General features: G+C 47.9%; 1 protein-coding gene and 1 long non-coding RNA gene across 2 annotated transcripts in view; one reads left to right on the plus strand and one right to left on the minus strand.

The window, feature by feature from the left end:
- The window catches only part of SRPX2 (sushi repeat containing protein X-linked 2), a 32825-nt gene that overhangs the window by 14580 nt on the left and 2432 nt on the right, over nucleotides 1-15813 (minus strand). Inside the window, exons 3-4 of the mRNA XM_069065273.1 lie at nucleotides 8640-8720; nucleotides 2000-2191 (exon numbers count right to left, since the gene is read on the minus strand). Of these exons, the coding sequence (XP_068921374.1) occupies nucleotides 2000-2191; nucleotides 8640-8720 (273 nt within the window). The remainder of the gene's footprint in view (nucleotides 1-1999; nucleotides 2192-8639; nucleotides 8721-15813) is intronic.
- LOC138143959 (uncharacterized) overlaps nucleotides 1-15813 on the plus strand; it is a 52474-nt gene that overhangs the window by 11087 nt on the left and 25574 nt on the right. The window lies entirely within an intron of this gene.

The following is a 15813-nucleotide window of genomic DNA, read 5'->3' on the forward strand; positions in this document are numbered from 1 at the left end:
GCAGTTTCAGTTGAATGATAAGATTGGAAGGCAAATTGCAAAGGTTTTAGAAGCAAGACTGAGCAGAGGGAGTGGAGGCACTGAATGTAGATGGCTTTCTTAAGAAGTTTACCTGAAAAAGGGAGGAGAGATGTAGGACTAAAGCAGCAGGGATAGTTGGATCAAGTGAAGTGTGATATGAGATCCTCAGCTGAGAGGGTGTGGGGAGGGGGTGCCATGGGAGGAAAGAGGGGAACAAATATTTATTAAGTACGTAATAGTGTCAGGCACTATGCCAAGCATTTTACAGATATCTCATCTGATCCTCACAACAACCCTAGGAGACAGGTGCTATCATGAACCTCACTTTACAATTGAGGAAATTGAGGCAAACAGAGGTTAAGTGACTTGCCTTGGGTCATATAGCTAATGTCTGAGATTGGATTTGAACTCAGGTCTTGTAGCATTCCAAGCATTCTAGACACTGCTCCAGTGAGTGGGTAATGAGTGAAAATATACCTCTGAAAAGGGTGGCCAGGGAGGGAACCAGGTCTCTGTGAGAGCCAGTCATTTACCCCTCTAGCTCTGATCAGTCTCTGTCTTCTTTGAGCTTCCTTCTATGCAGTTTGTACTGTTCGGTTCAGGAGACCAGAACTCAGCCCAGTGCTTTGCATTTGTGGAATTGAAGCACCTACTTAGGACTCCTGACAGAGTGACTGGAATGCTGTACTGGGGTCCTGGTGATGGTTTTGTGACTCAGAGCAAGTCCCAGAAGTCCTCTGAGTCTGTTTATTCATCTGCTGATGAAGCACTGGGCTGCATTTCTGTGTACTTCCATAGAGGGTTCTTTGGAGCCCGCCCCCACACTGGAAAGTTCCTTGAGAACCATTTGGGAGATTTGTCTTCTTCTACCTCCACTTGATGACTCTTTGTGGCATGGAAGTGGCTCTGGGTTCATGGAATCTGTGTGCCCCCCCATAGACACTGTACCTGTGGGCAGGGTACACTGAGTCTGTGCACCCCTCCCCGCCAGACACTGTGTCTATATATTCTGTCTGCCAAGGACCAGCCTAGGGAAGCGAAGGGATACTTGTGCTCAGGCTGGCTATGGTCTCATGGAGTCTCTCAAAGACCATCTTCTCCAGTTAGCAAGGAGTCACAGGGAATGTGGCGACTCCTCTGACACCTCCTGGAAATCTTGGGGACCCAGATGCAAACACCAAGCAGTCCCTGCCCCCTGGGGAGTCATGAGTATTCTGACTGTCTGCTGGAAAGGGATCTGAAGGGGGCAGCTGGACTGGAAGGAAGGGTATGAGCTTTGATGAAACACCATCTATGTCCCAGATACTGTACTCAGTGCTTTACAAGTTATATGTCATTTGATCCTCACAACAACCCTGGGAGGTAGGCACAGTTATTATCTTCATTTTACCGTTGAGGAAACTGTGATAAACAGAGGTGAAGTGACTTGCACAGGGTCACAGAGCTATTAAGTATCTGAGTCTGGATCTGAACTTAGGTCTTCTTGTGCTCCTGCTGGAGCCAGGGATGGGAGGTGTTGGAGGCAAGAAACTGATTTCAGATGGGGTGGACACCTTTTGTATCCCATAGGCATGAGACTGCCTTTCTCTTATGTCTCTGGCCACCCCCTCCAGTTTCTTCTTTGGGGAAGCATGGCAAGTGCAATGTGAGTAGTTTGGCAGCCCTCAGTGAACCTCAAGTGTTAGGGGGAAGGGGAGGTTCCTGCCCCTACTTGTGTGGGGAGCGCCCCAGAGAATCCCAGCCTCTGATGCTTTCTGATCTGTAAGGCAGGCTGGCTTCCCATGGGCTTCATGCCCCTGGGGTGCCACTCAGGGAGCCCCAGCAGTATCCAGTGGGAGAGCAAAGGGCTGGGCTGGTTTGCTCAGGGATTCTAGGGTGCCCATAGTCAGGCTTGGGCCTTCCCAGACTGCCTGTCTTGATCTGCTTCTCTTTCACACTCAGGGTGAGAGGAGGGCACCAGGCATACACATTCACTTACGTCTGCAGTAGGCCGTTCCAGACCAGCGCCGGCTTGGCAGGCAGTTCACAGACCTTCGGCCAATCAGCCGATAGCCCCGGTCACAGGACAGTTCACATCGAGTGCCCAAGCTGCTGTGATAATTTCCCCCCCTTGGGGAGTAGCAAGTGGCTTCTCCATCTTGGATGTTTAAAGTATAACACCACCGGGGCACTAGAGAAAGAGAAAGGAAAGTGAGGGAAGGGGGAATGGATCAGGGCTGAGTATGTGTGTAGGGGTGCCCCACGGAGACACTCTAGACTCAGCTATCTCATACTCCCTTGTAACCACGCGTGTGTGTGCTGTATTTTATTTGTTTGGTTTTGGTTTTTAAATTTTATTTTTTTTATTTTCAGTTCCCAATTCTTTCCCTCCCTCTTACCCTTCTCCTGTGCACTGAGAAATCAAGAAATGTAATACCTATTATACAATATGAAGACATGCAAAGCTTATTTCTGCATTAGCCATGTTCTCGTTTTTTTTTTTGTTGTTGTTGCAAGAAAAATAGAGATAGGAAAAAATATGCTTCAGTTTGCACTCTGAGTCCATCAGTTCTCTCAGGAAGTGGATAGCATTTTTCATCATGATTCTTTTGGAGTTGTGGTGGATCATTGTCTTTCTGACAATAGCTAAGTCTATCAGATGTTGGTCATCAGGCAGTGTTGCTGTTACTGTGTACAATGTTCTCCCGGTTCTACTCACTTCACTCAGCATCAGTTCACATAAGTCTTTTCAAATTTTTCTTGAAAGTCTCCTACTTGTCATTTCTTATAGCATAACAGTATTCCACCATGATCTTATGCTACGACTTGTTCAGCCATTTCCCAATCGATGGGCATCCCCTCAAATTCTGATTTTTTTGCCACCATGTTGGTCCTTTCCCCTTTTCTTTGACCTCTTTAGGATACTGTCCTAGTAGCAGTGTTTTCTACAATGGTTGGATCAGTTAGTTCACAACTCTACCAACAGTGTGTTTGTGTCCCAATTTTCCCATATCCCCTCCAACATTTGCCATTTCCTTTTCTGTCATGTTAGATGATTTGATGGGTGCAAGGTATCTCAAAGAAATTTTCATTTCCTTAATTATTAATGATTTAGATAATTTTTTCATGTGATTATTGATAGCTTTGATTTCTTCCTCTGAAAACTGCCTGTTCATATCCTTTGACCATTTATCAATTGGTGAATGGCTCTCATTTTTATATTTGACTCAGTTGCCTATATATTTGAGAAATGAGACTTTATCAGAGAAACTTGATGAAAAATCTCCCCAGTTTCTTGCTTATTGTGCAATAAATTTTAGAAATATCTAATGGTTCAATTTGAAAAATCCTGCTTATAGGGCCAAACCTGCATTTCAGAGACTTTTATTTGGTTCTTTCTTCTAACAGTTCTAGATAGCCTAGGTTTTTGCTGTCAGTAGAATTCTACCAGAATATCTTACTATCTTAAAAAATAAGATGGAGTGGGGAGAACTTTAAGAAAAATTTGAACCACTTTTAAGGCAGTGTACCAGATAAATCACCCAACCTGAGGACAAGGCTAGTGTCTGTAAAGGCTGTCTACCAGTATACATTGTTCTATATGCCCTTGGTGGCAATACTTTGATGAAGGCAGAATGGTTTGATTTTTAGAAATGGAAGATAAATGGAGCAGCCCCATTTTGACCATTTTTCAAACACTATCCAGGGAAGCTACAAAACCAAAGCTGGATGCTGAGCTGGGTTTAGATGGATTTAAATGGACAGTGCCCTTGCAATCCATGTTTTCTCCCTTTACCTTCCTCCCATGCCTCCATTCTCCACCTTACCTCTTGCAGTCCTTGAAAAGAAAAGTAAGTTCTTGTGCCAAAGTCCTTGGCTCAACAACAAACTGATAGGATTTTATCTGAGGAAGTGACATTGACGAAGTCATTGCCACCTTCCTGGATGCTATACCCCAAGGCCTGTGGGACCTTGCCATTGGACTAGTTGGACTTGCCCCATTAGAATGGCAGCTCCTTCCTTGAGAGCACCAACTGTCTGACTTCTCTTTTTGTAGCCTCAGCACTTAGCATAGTGCTCTGTATATAGTAGGTGCTTAATACATTAGTCATTCATTCAAGCAAACAAGTATTACATGAATATCAGGAACTGCTCAGCCCCAGCTGAGGAGACTAAATATTTGATGGGAAACTGAAAATAGCAAAGTGCAGTGACTGAAGAAAAACAGTTTTGTAGGGGAGAGAAGCCAGGTCTCTGAGAGTGAGGGCCTGCAGAATAATAATTACTGCCATTTCGGTAGCATATTAAGGGGTGCAAAGTGCTTCACTGTAGACATGATTTCATTTGAGCCTCATAATGACCCTGGGAGATATATACTCCAGACCTAATTATCCCCATTTGACAGATGAGGAATTGGAAGCTCAGAGAGATGAGATTACAGGTCCATTATCACCCAGGTAGGATAGGGGAGGAGGTGAAGGGGACGCCATATTACCCTAAGGCTAAGCAAGGCCTCCTCTGTGATTAGCTACTCCAGAAAACCCAGCTGGCCCTGAGAGATAAGCAGCCCCGTCAGGAAGCTTTGATGTTGATCTTCACCTGACTGCACGAAACCTCAGGGAGCTTTTGACCAAACACATTAAAAATTATGGGAGACTGGGTTATCTGTACATGGACTAACCCACAGGGCATGTTCTGGAAAATTTTTTTTCCTTTTATTAAATTTCTGCCATAAAAAGTCAATTCTGAAAGTGATATTCAGAATTGAGAGGCAGTGTGGAGCAGTGAGTGGCGACCTTGGTTCAAACTCTGCTTCTGACACTCTCTGTGTGACCCGGGGCAAGTCACTGCAATTTTCAGGAGCCTTAGACAACTGCCCAGGACTCAATTACTAAGTCATAGAAGGTGCTTTGATCAGATTACCCTTGCCCAGGGTTCCCTGCATTGGAAAAAACAATCACAGTTCAGGGGATTTTTTTTTTTTTGCAAATTCAAATATGCAACATTTTGCTGAATGCAAGAGGATTGGAAGATGAATTAGGGTTGGTTCAACCAGCCTTCAGCACCTCTGACCAACTAAGCCAGTTATTCCTCTACCTTTGAGCATGGCATACTGGCCCCATCTAGTGGCAGAATCATTGTATTGCAAGAACCGCCATAAGTGTGACGGGGGATAAAGAGATTACAAGGTTAAAACCAATGTCTGTCCAAACCAGGTCCTCTTAGGGCTCTGTGAAGGGATGGGGAGAGGGCAGATCCCCTATGACTTTTCATCCAGATGTATCCTCATCTACTCCAATGGATGAAAATCTATTTGAAAATATTCCCCTTCCCCCAGAAGTCAGTTTCATAAGCTCACACAGAAACCCATTTGTCTATTCTGTGCCCATAGTTAGAGCCAAATGCCAGAGGATGCTGAGTTTAAGTCCCGGGGAGGTCCTCCAGTCTCTGAGAGGATAATGACAGTAATCAATAGTACTTTATATTGTACTTTAAGGTTCACAAAGTACTTTACAAGCATCTCATTTTATCCTCACAACCCTGGGAAGTAGATGCTATTATTATCCCCATTTTAGAGATCATGAAACCGAGGCAGAGGGTGACTTGCCCAGGGTCACACAACTAGTTAAATGTCCAAAGTTAGATTTGAACTCAGGTCTTCCTGACTCTAAGAGCAAGGTCCTCTCTACTGCCCTGCCTAGCTGCCTAGTAATAAATGAGTCCCAGCAGCAGCTCAGAAACTTACTTACCACCTGTGTGACCTTGAGCACATCACTTTGCCTCTTCAGCCTTCAGTTTTCTCATCTATGTCATGAAAGGATTGAACTGGAGCCTTCCCACCCCTGCTCCCATGGTCCTCTGAATGCTTATAATACCTTTGGCACCATCTTCACTCACACACAGGTCAGCTCACCTATGTAATGTGTCCCCACCTAGGAGTGTGCTGGAGCCCATTAGACCTGGCCAGAACTGACTGCTAAACTTTCAGTGTGAGCATTTGCACCTCTGAAATCAGCAAAGGCTTTTAAGTCAGGGCTTGATTTATTATTTTATTGATTACCTTGACTTAAAAAAGTGATAGAGAAAATAGTGAAGATTAAACTTAGAAGCGTGTCTAGGGTACCTCACCCCCTCTGCCCCCCAATTCCCCCAGCCAGAGCTAAACATTTACTGGAACACTCCTGGGGGAAAAGGGCTAGACTCTGAGGCCCCTAGGCCTTAAGAAAGGGGTAGGCCCTCAGGGCATGTTCTAGGTACATTGTTAGCTTCAGGCTATAGGGAAGACTGCTTTGGGGACCACAAAGTCCCATTCACAGTCAGCTACCCATTTCTGATGGAAGTTCAGTCCAAGGGGCCACTTAGGTAGGTCTATATCATCATTCCTCTCACTGCTAGCTCCTTGAAGGTGTTGGACATAGTCTCATGTCTCCTATTACCCAACCACTAGAATCAGTGAAGTAACAAACTCGAAAGGGCCTCCCTACTGAGTTCAGGGGGCCTCAGAGAACATAGGGAAATAGAAGCCTTGGGCTCTGCTCTTATAGAAATAATGATTAGAATAACTGCCATAGACATTAGACACACATCTCCTTGGAGCCTCACAACAGCCATGGGAAGCAGGTGAGGTGACTGTTGTGATTCCCATGGTACAGATGAAAAAGCTTGAAGACTTCCAGGTAAAGGGACTTGTCCAAGGTCACATGGTTAGTAAGGGTCAGAGGCAGGATCAAAGCCTAGGTTTTACTGACTTCAGGTCTAAGAGAATGATAGCCTGAGGGAAGCTCCAAAGCCATCTAGTCCAACTCCTTCATTTGATGGCTGAGGGACTGGAAGCCCAGAGAGAGGAAGTAAATTATTCCTGGTCACACAGGTGGCAAGCCTAAGATTTGAACCCAGATCTCCTATCTCCAAATCCGGGGCTGTGGTTGTCCCACTGCCCGGTGAAGCCATTACAGTGTGTTGCCTAATAATATAGTTGGGGAGCAATGAGGCACAGGAAAAAGCTGACTAGCAGAAGAAGGCAGGGGCTGCTATATGCCCAGGGAAGGGCATAGATACCAAGTGCTAGAGGAGCTCAGAGGAAGCAGCTACTGCCAAGGTGACCTCTGCTGGTCAAGCAAGGCTTCAGAGTGGACGTGGGCCTTGAGTCAAAGGATGGGCAGCTTGTAGCCAACCAGAGTGGAAAGGGGTGTGCAGGCCGCTCAGGCGAGACACAGGGAGGAAGCCAGCCTGGTCGATGCTGAGTGATAAGAGATAAGCTGGGGAAAGTAGACTGGGGCCAGTCTCCGGCTAGGGGTTAGGACTTGAGTGGGAAACATTTTTGAGTGGAGGAAGTCATATGATGCTGAAAATGATGGCTCAAGATGATTAATCAGGGGCGGGGCAGGGATGCTAACTAGAAGAGCACTGTTGTGTTCATGACAATAGCATGGGAAAGGCAGGGACTAAGAAAGCAAGGGCCGCTGGGCAGGAAGAAATAATAAGACCTAGTGACCCAGTGGGGATACTGAAGAAGGGCCAAAGGAGGAGGTTTCAAACCCTGTTGACTAGGGGTTTGATGGACCCGTGAGCAGAGAGAAATGAAGAGGATGGTGATTCTTGTTTTGGAGGGGCCGATAGGGCCTCCAAGTGGAGGCAGTTGAAGATGTATGATTGTAAATCAGGAGAGAAGTGGGGGCTGGGACTGGGGCTGGAGTCCTGGGCAGCGTTTCTGTAGAGGGACATGATAGTAGAAACTGTAGGAAGTAGAAGAGATCTCTGGGGGAGAAGGAATAGGAGATCTCTGGCTGAGCACTGCCCCTTGGGGTATGCTTGGACTCTCGTTAGGAACCAGGGGAGAACCAGAAAAAAAAGGGAGTAAAGGAGCCAGAAAAGAAATGCTCCTGGGGCTAGGAAAACCAGGATGGCATGGTGTGCCAAGAGGGTGGCTCCTGGAACATTGCTCAATAAATATTTGTTATTGGAGCAGCTGACATGGATGCAGATGGCTCTCTAAGGTTTGCAAAGCGCTTTGTAGATGTGATCTCATGTGAGCCCCAAGGAGGAGGAGGAAGGTGTCACATACTACCAAGAAGTCAAGGGGGATGATGATGATGAAGAACAGGCTGTTTGAGTTTCACTCTTGGGAGCTCACACAATTTGTTTCTGTCTTCCTGTTTCTCAGATTCATCCCATTACTCTTTCTTTCCAGTATCACCACTGGCTGCCAGACCACTCCACTCTTTTCCTGTTAGGCATACTCAGAAATCTAGAATTGCCTGCGGCATCAAGTCCAAGTTCCTGTCCCTCAGAGGGAAGCTCCAAGTTTAAAGAGAATTTTGGAGTAACCCATTTCCACCTTCCCCCCAAGACAGATGTCTCCTCTGAAATCTCACCAGGCCTGTTGGGATCTGACCTCAACCTTCCCCTCCAGACTCACCTCTCACTACTCCCCCAATCTAATCCTTCAGCAACAGCCAGGCTGGTCTCCTCCCTCACACTCCTTGTTCATTCTCCCTTCCTAACTTGGTTCATTCATTCAGTATCCAAGGTGTTTATATTACATGTCTGGCCATTATCCTATTGGGGGGGGGAACAAAGAAGTATGATCTATGGTCCTTGCCCTCATGGTGCCTAGGCAAGCCCTGAGCTGAAATTACCTCGGTAGTCCAGAGCAGGGACCTGGGGGGGAATTTCAACAGACACTTCATTGTAGCTCTCATCAGGATAGTAACCGGAGCCTGGAAGGAAGAGAACAAAGCAGTATGAGGTCAGAACTTCTCAGACAGGCCCTCCCTACCCTTCGGGCACCTTTCTAGGATATGAGCACCCACAGGTAAGGAGCTGGGCAAGCTGGGTATTCTGTGGGAAGAGTGCAGCCCTACAAAACTGTAAGACTACCACCACTGGCACGCAAGCTGTCATGAAAGCTGGCTGGGTGGGGCATGATGGCACTGTGAAGGGCTTGTTCCTACAACTGTCCCCAGCCCGTGACTGCTTAGACATAGGCATGTGGGCATGTGGAGAGGGAACTGGCCATGGCTATCATTTCCTGGTCGTTAAAAGTTGGCACCAGTAAATAGCCAGCTGAGTAGCAGGGTTTGGGTGAGGAGGAGTGGCTGATGGGTTCCTGTATGCTAGTCAGGGTCTCTGAGAGAAAAGAAGCCTGTTGTCAGTTTGCATATGAAAGGGCCAGGAAATAGGGACAGACCTAGACCAGGGAGGAGCCTATGGCTAGGAACGAGTTCCAGAGAGGCCAGAGCCAGCTTTTAGGAGTGCTTCTGGTAGCGGGGCAAATGGAGGGGGAGTCCAGAGGAGGAAGAGTCTTCAAGAAGAGGGGAGAGTTGGGATTCTGCTTGGGAGATGGCAGATCTAGGGCCAGGATTGCTGCTGGTCGTGGGTCTGGGTCCTGGTTAGACTAGACCGTAAGCTGAGCCTGAAGTTACAGGTGATGATGACAGCCAGTCAGTGAAGTAGCCTCGAATCAAGTCAACAAGGATTTATTAAGTGCCTGCCATGTGCCAGGCACTGTGCTAAGATGTGGGGACATGTATCTTAGAGAGGCAAACAACGATGTACAAACAAGACAAGTAGAACTGGAGTTACCTGCAGAAGGAAGGCGCTAACATGCAGGGAGATCGGGGAAAGTGCTGTTTTGTTTTGTTTTTTTGTAGAAAGTGGGATTTTCTTTGAGACTTGAAGAAAGTCAGGGAAGCCAGGAGTTGTGTAGAAGTAAGGAGGGAGAATATCCCAGGCATGAGGGATAGAGAGTGAAAAAGGCAGTGTTGGGAGATAAGAGAAGCACCTAAGAGGTCAGCATCATTGGATCAGAGAGAACATGTCAGGGTGTAAGAAGACTGAAAAAGGAGGAAAGAACCCAGTTATGAAGGGCTTTAAAAGTCAAACAGAGAATGTTATATAACAGGAACCAGTGGGGTTTACTGTCATGTTCAGACCTGTGCTTTATGAGGATCACTTTGACAGTTTAGTGGAGGGACTTTAGTTGACTGGAGTGTGGAGACCCTTGAGGCAGTGACAGCAATCTGCCTGCTGTTACAATAGTCCAGGTGTGAGGGAGGTGATATGGGCCTGCCCCAGGGTGGTGCTATGACAGTAGAATCAACAGGACTCAGGAATAGAGCAACGTTTCTAACATCCGTTATCCTGGCTGAGTACCATATAGCCCAGTGACATTCAGCAGAGACATTGAGACCAAGATTAGGAGGAATATTATGAGATCATTAATGACCCTGCAACTCTGGGGGTATGAATTGCCCCTCATTGCATTTGTTTATTTCTTACCATGCCATTTCAGCACATGCCTTTGCTTTGAGCTGATTGTATCCTTTGGCAGATTATTCCGAGGTAAACACACTAGTGGGGGTCTGGGCACTATAATAATGACAGTTGTAAGAGTACTTTGAACTTGTTGTAGTGGTCTCCTATAAAAGGTCACAAAGCTGTCCAGAACCATATTGGTCCCTGTGTCTTCCTTCCTTTTTTTTTCGGTTTTGTATTGGTGTCAATTTGGTTTCCTAGTCACCAAAGAGCATTATAAGGCCTACCCACAAGGAGTCTGTGTCCCTGCTGACCATATCTACTTCTCTAAGGAGGTGAGAATGAGTAGTATCAATTGCTGCTGTATCCTTGTTGAATATCCTTTCTGTACTATGGACAAATAAGCTTCCTTTTGCTGACTGTTTAATGACCTATGAGTACCTCATATGGTCCAATATCAAACCTGAATTAATAGGGGCCCAACCTTTGGGTGTGAGTCAGATGTGAAGTAGGCCAGAGGGGCCCTATCCTAGGAGGGCTCTTCCTTCTTTCCTGTGAAGTTTGGATTCAGTCAAAGAGCCATACTTGAGGACCTAGAGGGCCACATGTGGCCTTGAGGCTAAGGAAGCTGATGGTACATCCTGGATTTCAAACCTGGCTTCAGGCACCAGCTGTATAACACTGGGCAAGTCACTTTACCTCTGCGTGTTTTTCTCTTTTCATCTGCAAAGTTGGTGAAAGAGTAGCACCCACATCCCAGGGGCATTATAAAGATAAAATTCGATCCCAATGGAAGTACTTGGCAGACCTTAGGGTGCTATATAATGCTAGGTATTGTTCATATGGAACAAATGTAGGTGACTGGTAGGACAGGTTGTGCCACCCTCCAGTGCCATCCCTTTGGGTGGCATAGGCCGCAATGAAAGGCAGCCCAGCAGCTTGTCTCTCTAGATTGCCAGGATGGCTGCAGGAAATGGGTCTTGAATTAGTGTTAATTGGGAAACAGCTTGGTTGTTTCCTGAGCAGAGTTCCAGGAAGCCTGCCTTCCAGGCTCTACTCCCCAGCCCATCCCTTCTGGCTTAGGAACTGGGCAGCTGGCCAGTGAAGGGTCAGAAAAGAATTCCCCCTTCCAGGAGAGGCATTTTTTCCAGACCTAAGGCTGGCCTCAAGGAGTGGATGGAGCCTTCTCGAAGACGGAACCGCAGGCCTGTGTAAACAAGGGCTTGCCTTACTGTGGCTTCCCTCTAGGGGACAGCTGGGCCCCCCTGTGCTCCAGGGTGGAGCCCAGGGTCCAGTCACGAAGCTGCTCCAGTTGTCCAAGTCCCAGACAGGGGGGCAAACCAGTCCAACTTGGAAAACAAGTGAATGAATCAAATTGAAAGCCTACATTGTGAAATCTCGTCCTTACTCTTAATTTCCCTTGGCCTCTCTCTCGGTCCCCGGTCTCCCCTAGCCCATTCTCTCGTTTTCTTCTCCTTCCACCTCCCCGCTTTTAGCTCATCCTCCTGTTCGCCGCTTTCCACCTTCTACCTGGCTCTTCCCCTTCCCACATCCTGTATCCCACATGTCATTGGCCTTGGCCCAAGAGCCCAACCTGCAGTTCGGTTTGGGGATTAGCCTTTAAAGCCCGCCACTCAGCTCCAGACAAACAAAAGACCAGATGTTGGTGAGGCCCTAAGCCCTTCCTCTTCCATCCCATAGTGAAGGAATTCCCCGAAGGGAGGTAGAGCCCTGGTTCACTCTGCCAAAATGAGGCCTGGCCCCCAGTCCCGGCTCCCTGCAATGAAAGTGATGTAAAGAGAGGGAAAAGGAAGAAAGAGGGAAGGTGGGCAGCCTTGTGAACATGGCCAAGGAGGGCCCAAATCCCCAGCCTTCTTAATACCGGCTTCTTTAGTCAGTTACCTGGGATCAAAGGCCAGCAAATAGTTTACATCAGTCCAGAATTATCAGGGTCTGTGGGGAGGCTGAGGAGACAACACAATAAATTATGATAGTCTTCCCAGGGCTAGGGGGGTGGGAGGAGAAGGGAGGGGGCCCAGGCTTATTGCTCTTCCCAGCCTCCCTCCAACAAGCCTAACCTGGGGAAAGAAAACAGCTTTTGAGATTTTACAATTCCTGGAGATAGGTAAGAATTTGTAATGAAATCTGGAGCAGGCCTAGAGGGCTGGGTTTCCTTCACTGGATTCTTCTCTGGCCAGGGACAGGGCTTGCAGATAAGTAGCCTCCCTACCTCCCCGCTCCAGGCCACACAAGGGTGTGGCTACCTTGAATGACTTGCCTGAAGTCTCAGACTTCCCCAGGAGCTCCAAGCAAACACTAGGCTTGGGACTGGGAGCTGGAGGGCTGGGAGGAACCCCAGAGGCCATCCACTCTCTCCTTTTATAGCTGAGGAGACCAAACCACCTAGAGAGGGGTGGTTACTTGCTCAAAGCTCCAAAGTAGAGAGTGGATTAGCATGAACTGGGATTTGAATGCAGCTCCTGTGACCCCAGGGCCCATTCTTTCCACAGTGTCACTGCCTATGAGGCTGGCAAAGCACTGGACCTACAGAATTTCTGGGACTGTCTCCAAAGTCCTGTGAAGTAGGTTCTGTAGGTGTTATTATCTTCATTTTACAGGTGAGGAAACTGAGGCAGTCAGTGGTTAAGTGACTTGCTCAGGGCCACACAGCTAGCACACAGCAGAGTTTAGATTCTAACCCAGGGCTGGCCTGGCTGTTAGCCCAAGTAAATCAGACTGAAGCCAGTGAGGCTAAAGGGGGCAGGGCAAGGGAAGAAGAATTAGAATCTAAGGGATGGCAGCCATTGTGGAGAGCCAGGCTATTTCCTGGCTTCCTGATATTCCTTCCCCTCTGCTGAGTGTTTTCTCAGGGGAGGTGTGGGCACAAGGACAGTTTTTTTGCAGAGTCCTCGATTCAGTCCAAGACTGTGCCCTCACCCACTCCAGCCTCCACCTACCTCCCCTTCTCTGCCTCCTCCTTTTCTGGACAAGGTCACTGGAGGGGAGGGAGTAAACTCACCCTGTGGAACTAAACTAGCCGTTGGGTGGGGAGAAGCAGTGCAGGAGTCTGCAGACAGGGGCAGGTGGGTGGTGGGTGCCCCCAAGCTTGGGCCTCCGAGCAGGAGCTTTGGTAATCTGGGGGGGGGGTGTCCCTGCCATGAAGTCCCCTATTGGGAAGCAGCCCCCAGCAGCTTGGAGGAGGGCAGAGGAGGCCCACACAGCTCCTTACAAAGTTCTAGGCCTCAGGCCTAGTATTCAGCCTGCCCCTGGAAGGAAGGGGGAAAGCACCTCAATGAGTTTGGGAATCCTGCTGGGCCTCACTCTGCCTCAAGGTCTCACCCTGCCCTCCTTAGGCTGCAGGGAATGAGATCTCTCCTTGTAGACAGAGGTGGTTGGTTCTAATCCTGCTTCTGTCACAGATTACCTGGGTGACCTTGGACAAAGAACTTTGCCCTCATGGAGCCTCATTTACCTCCTCTATAAAATTAGAGGGTTGAATTTAGTGACTTTGCAGGTTCCTTCTTCAGTCTATGACCCTGTATCTTCCCTAGGTCAGGCCTGAGTATGGCTCAGCACAGGCTGTTAACCAGGCTAAAGGCAGTACTTGTGTCCTGCTAGCCTGCACACCTCCCTTTGGCACCCCCTAGCCAGAGCTAGGTTCATCGAGGGAGGGGAAGCAGTTTGCATATTTGAGTGCTGGATGCAGCTGTCCCAGACAAATAAAGGTTCTTGCCAAAGACCTCCACCAGAAGCTAAGGGCCTGTGGAAAAGTTTAGCATGTGTGCCTCAGCCTGGGCAGTGGCGGGGCTGCTGGATCCACCACAGGGGAGCACTTTGTTATTGACTCTTCTCTGGCTGTTTTCCTGGGTTCATCACTTAGGCCCAGCTCCTTCTCCTGTACCCCCTTCTTCCTCTCCCCCCAGCCCCAGCCCTCACAAGGGCAGACATTGTAAGCCACAGAGTGCTTTGAGAGTGTGGCCTATGCTGTCTGGGCCCCATCCAAAACCTCGGTCTGCCCATCTCATTAGCCCTCTCCCCCCAGACCCCTCTTTCCTTCCATCCCTTCTGCTGTCTGACAGGCAGCTTCTTCAGCCTCCAAATAGGAAGGTTGGGAAATCTCCAGGAATCCAGGTATCACCAACCCATTCTGGTGGGGCTCAGAGGGGATCCCACATTATAAAGGAATGGGGGGAATTCCTGGGGAGAAATGAGCTATATGGGCAGGGTGGTAACCTCTTCAGAGGAAAGGGGATTAACTACCCCACCCCCATCCCATTCACTGTTCCCTCTGACCCCACGTGAAAAATAAAGACGTCTTTAAGAGGGTCATAGAGACAGACAAATAGAGAGCAATAGGGAAAGAACATTTGGGTTTATCCTGAGAGAGCTCTCCATACCTTCTTTCCAACTCCTTTCAAATGAGGGATGTGGCCTCAGCCATACTGTTGCCCACATTGGGTAGCATGGACGGCATCAATCTGGTCCAGTCCCACAAGCTTAATTACCTTCTGTGTGAGGGATAGGAAGGCAGGCACATATAGAAAGAATCCCTGCCCTCAAGAGCTGCCAGTCTGTTGTTGGAGGATGTTAAGTAGATGAGTGATAGTCTGAGAAGGCAACAGCAAGCATTAATCACACAGGGACCTTCCTTCCCTAGGAGATGGCCCCTGAGCTGAGTCTCCCCCCAGGGCCTGAGGCCTTCTCACCCAGGAGTACATCTCTCCTTTGATTAGTGAGTTTCTGCCCAGAACCTTCCATTTGAGGGAATGCCCAGGACAGTCATGGGTACTCCACCAGTTTGACCTCTTCAGTAACGTTCTCCTCCTTCCCACCCTGCACTTTTCAGGTCTCTGTTCTGTCTTATCTTCTCTTGTCAGAATGGAAGCTTATTGAGGGCAGAACTTTTCTTTTTGCTTGTATTTATATTCCTAATGCTTAGCACAGTAACCAGCACATAATCAGTGCTAACTTAATGCTGCCTTAAATTAATTCTCTCTCTCTGTCTCTGTCTCTCTCTGTCTCTGCCTCATTTCTCTCTCTCTGGAGAGCACCTTAGCCTTGGGCACAATCTAGGCACAGGCCACATGGTAGAGGAGATGGAGTGCTGAGATCAAGCCATTTTGGCTAGAATGTAGAGAATTCATTTTAGAAAAAGTCTTTTCAGGAATCTGAGCATAGAGGGAGGTGAGAGACTAAGGAATGCTTAAGTTCAAAGGGCCTTGGAGGTCATCGAGGCCAAGCCTCAGCCTCCACACAGAGTTGTCTTATTTTGGAAGATGCACATTCCAGTTTGCCTCAGTCTTCTATTTCCTGTTGATCCCACTCTTCATATGATCATCAGAGGATATCTGATCCTCTCATTTTTAAGATGAGAGAACAGAGGCTCAGTGACATAAAGGGACTTGCCCAAGGTTGTGCAGCTGGTGACAGAGGTCAGATTTGAACACTTTTGCCACTGCACCAAACCTCATGCCTCCCTGCAGTTAATCTACATTTCTCTCATGGTTTAAACCCAGTTTCTCTTTTCTTTCTGTTCTCTGTCCTTCCTGACATCAT

This window comes from Petaurus breviceps, unplaced genomic scaffold (genome assembly GCF_028583685.1).
Source record: "Petaurus breviceps papuanus isolate PSGF00001 unplaced genomic scaffold, PetGlider_PUasm1.0 90681, whole genome shotgun sequence".
Classification (NCBI taxonomy): Eukaryota; Metazoa; Chordata; class Mammalia; order Diprotodontia; family Petauridae; genus Petaurus; species Petaurus breviceps.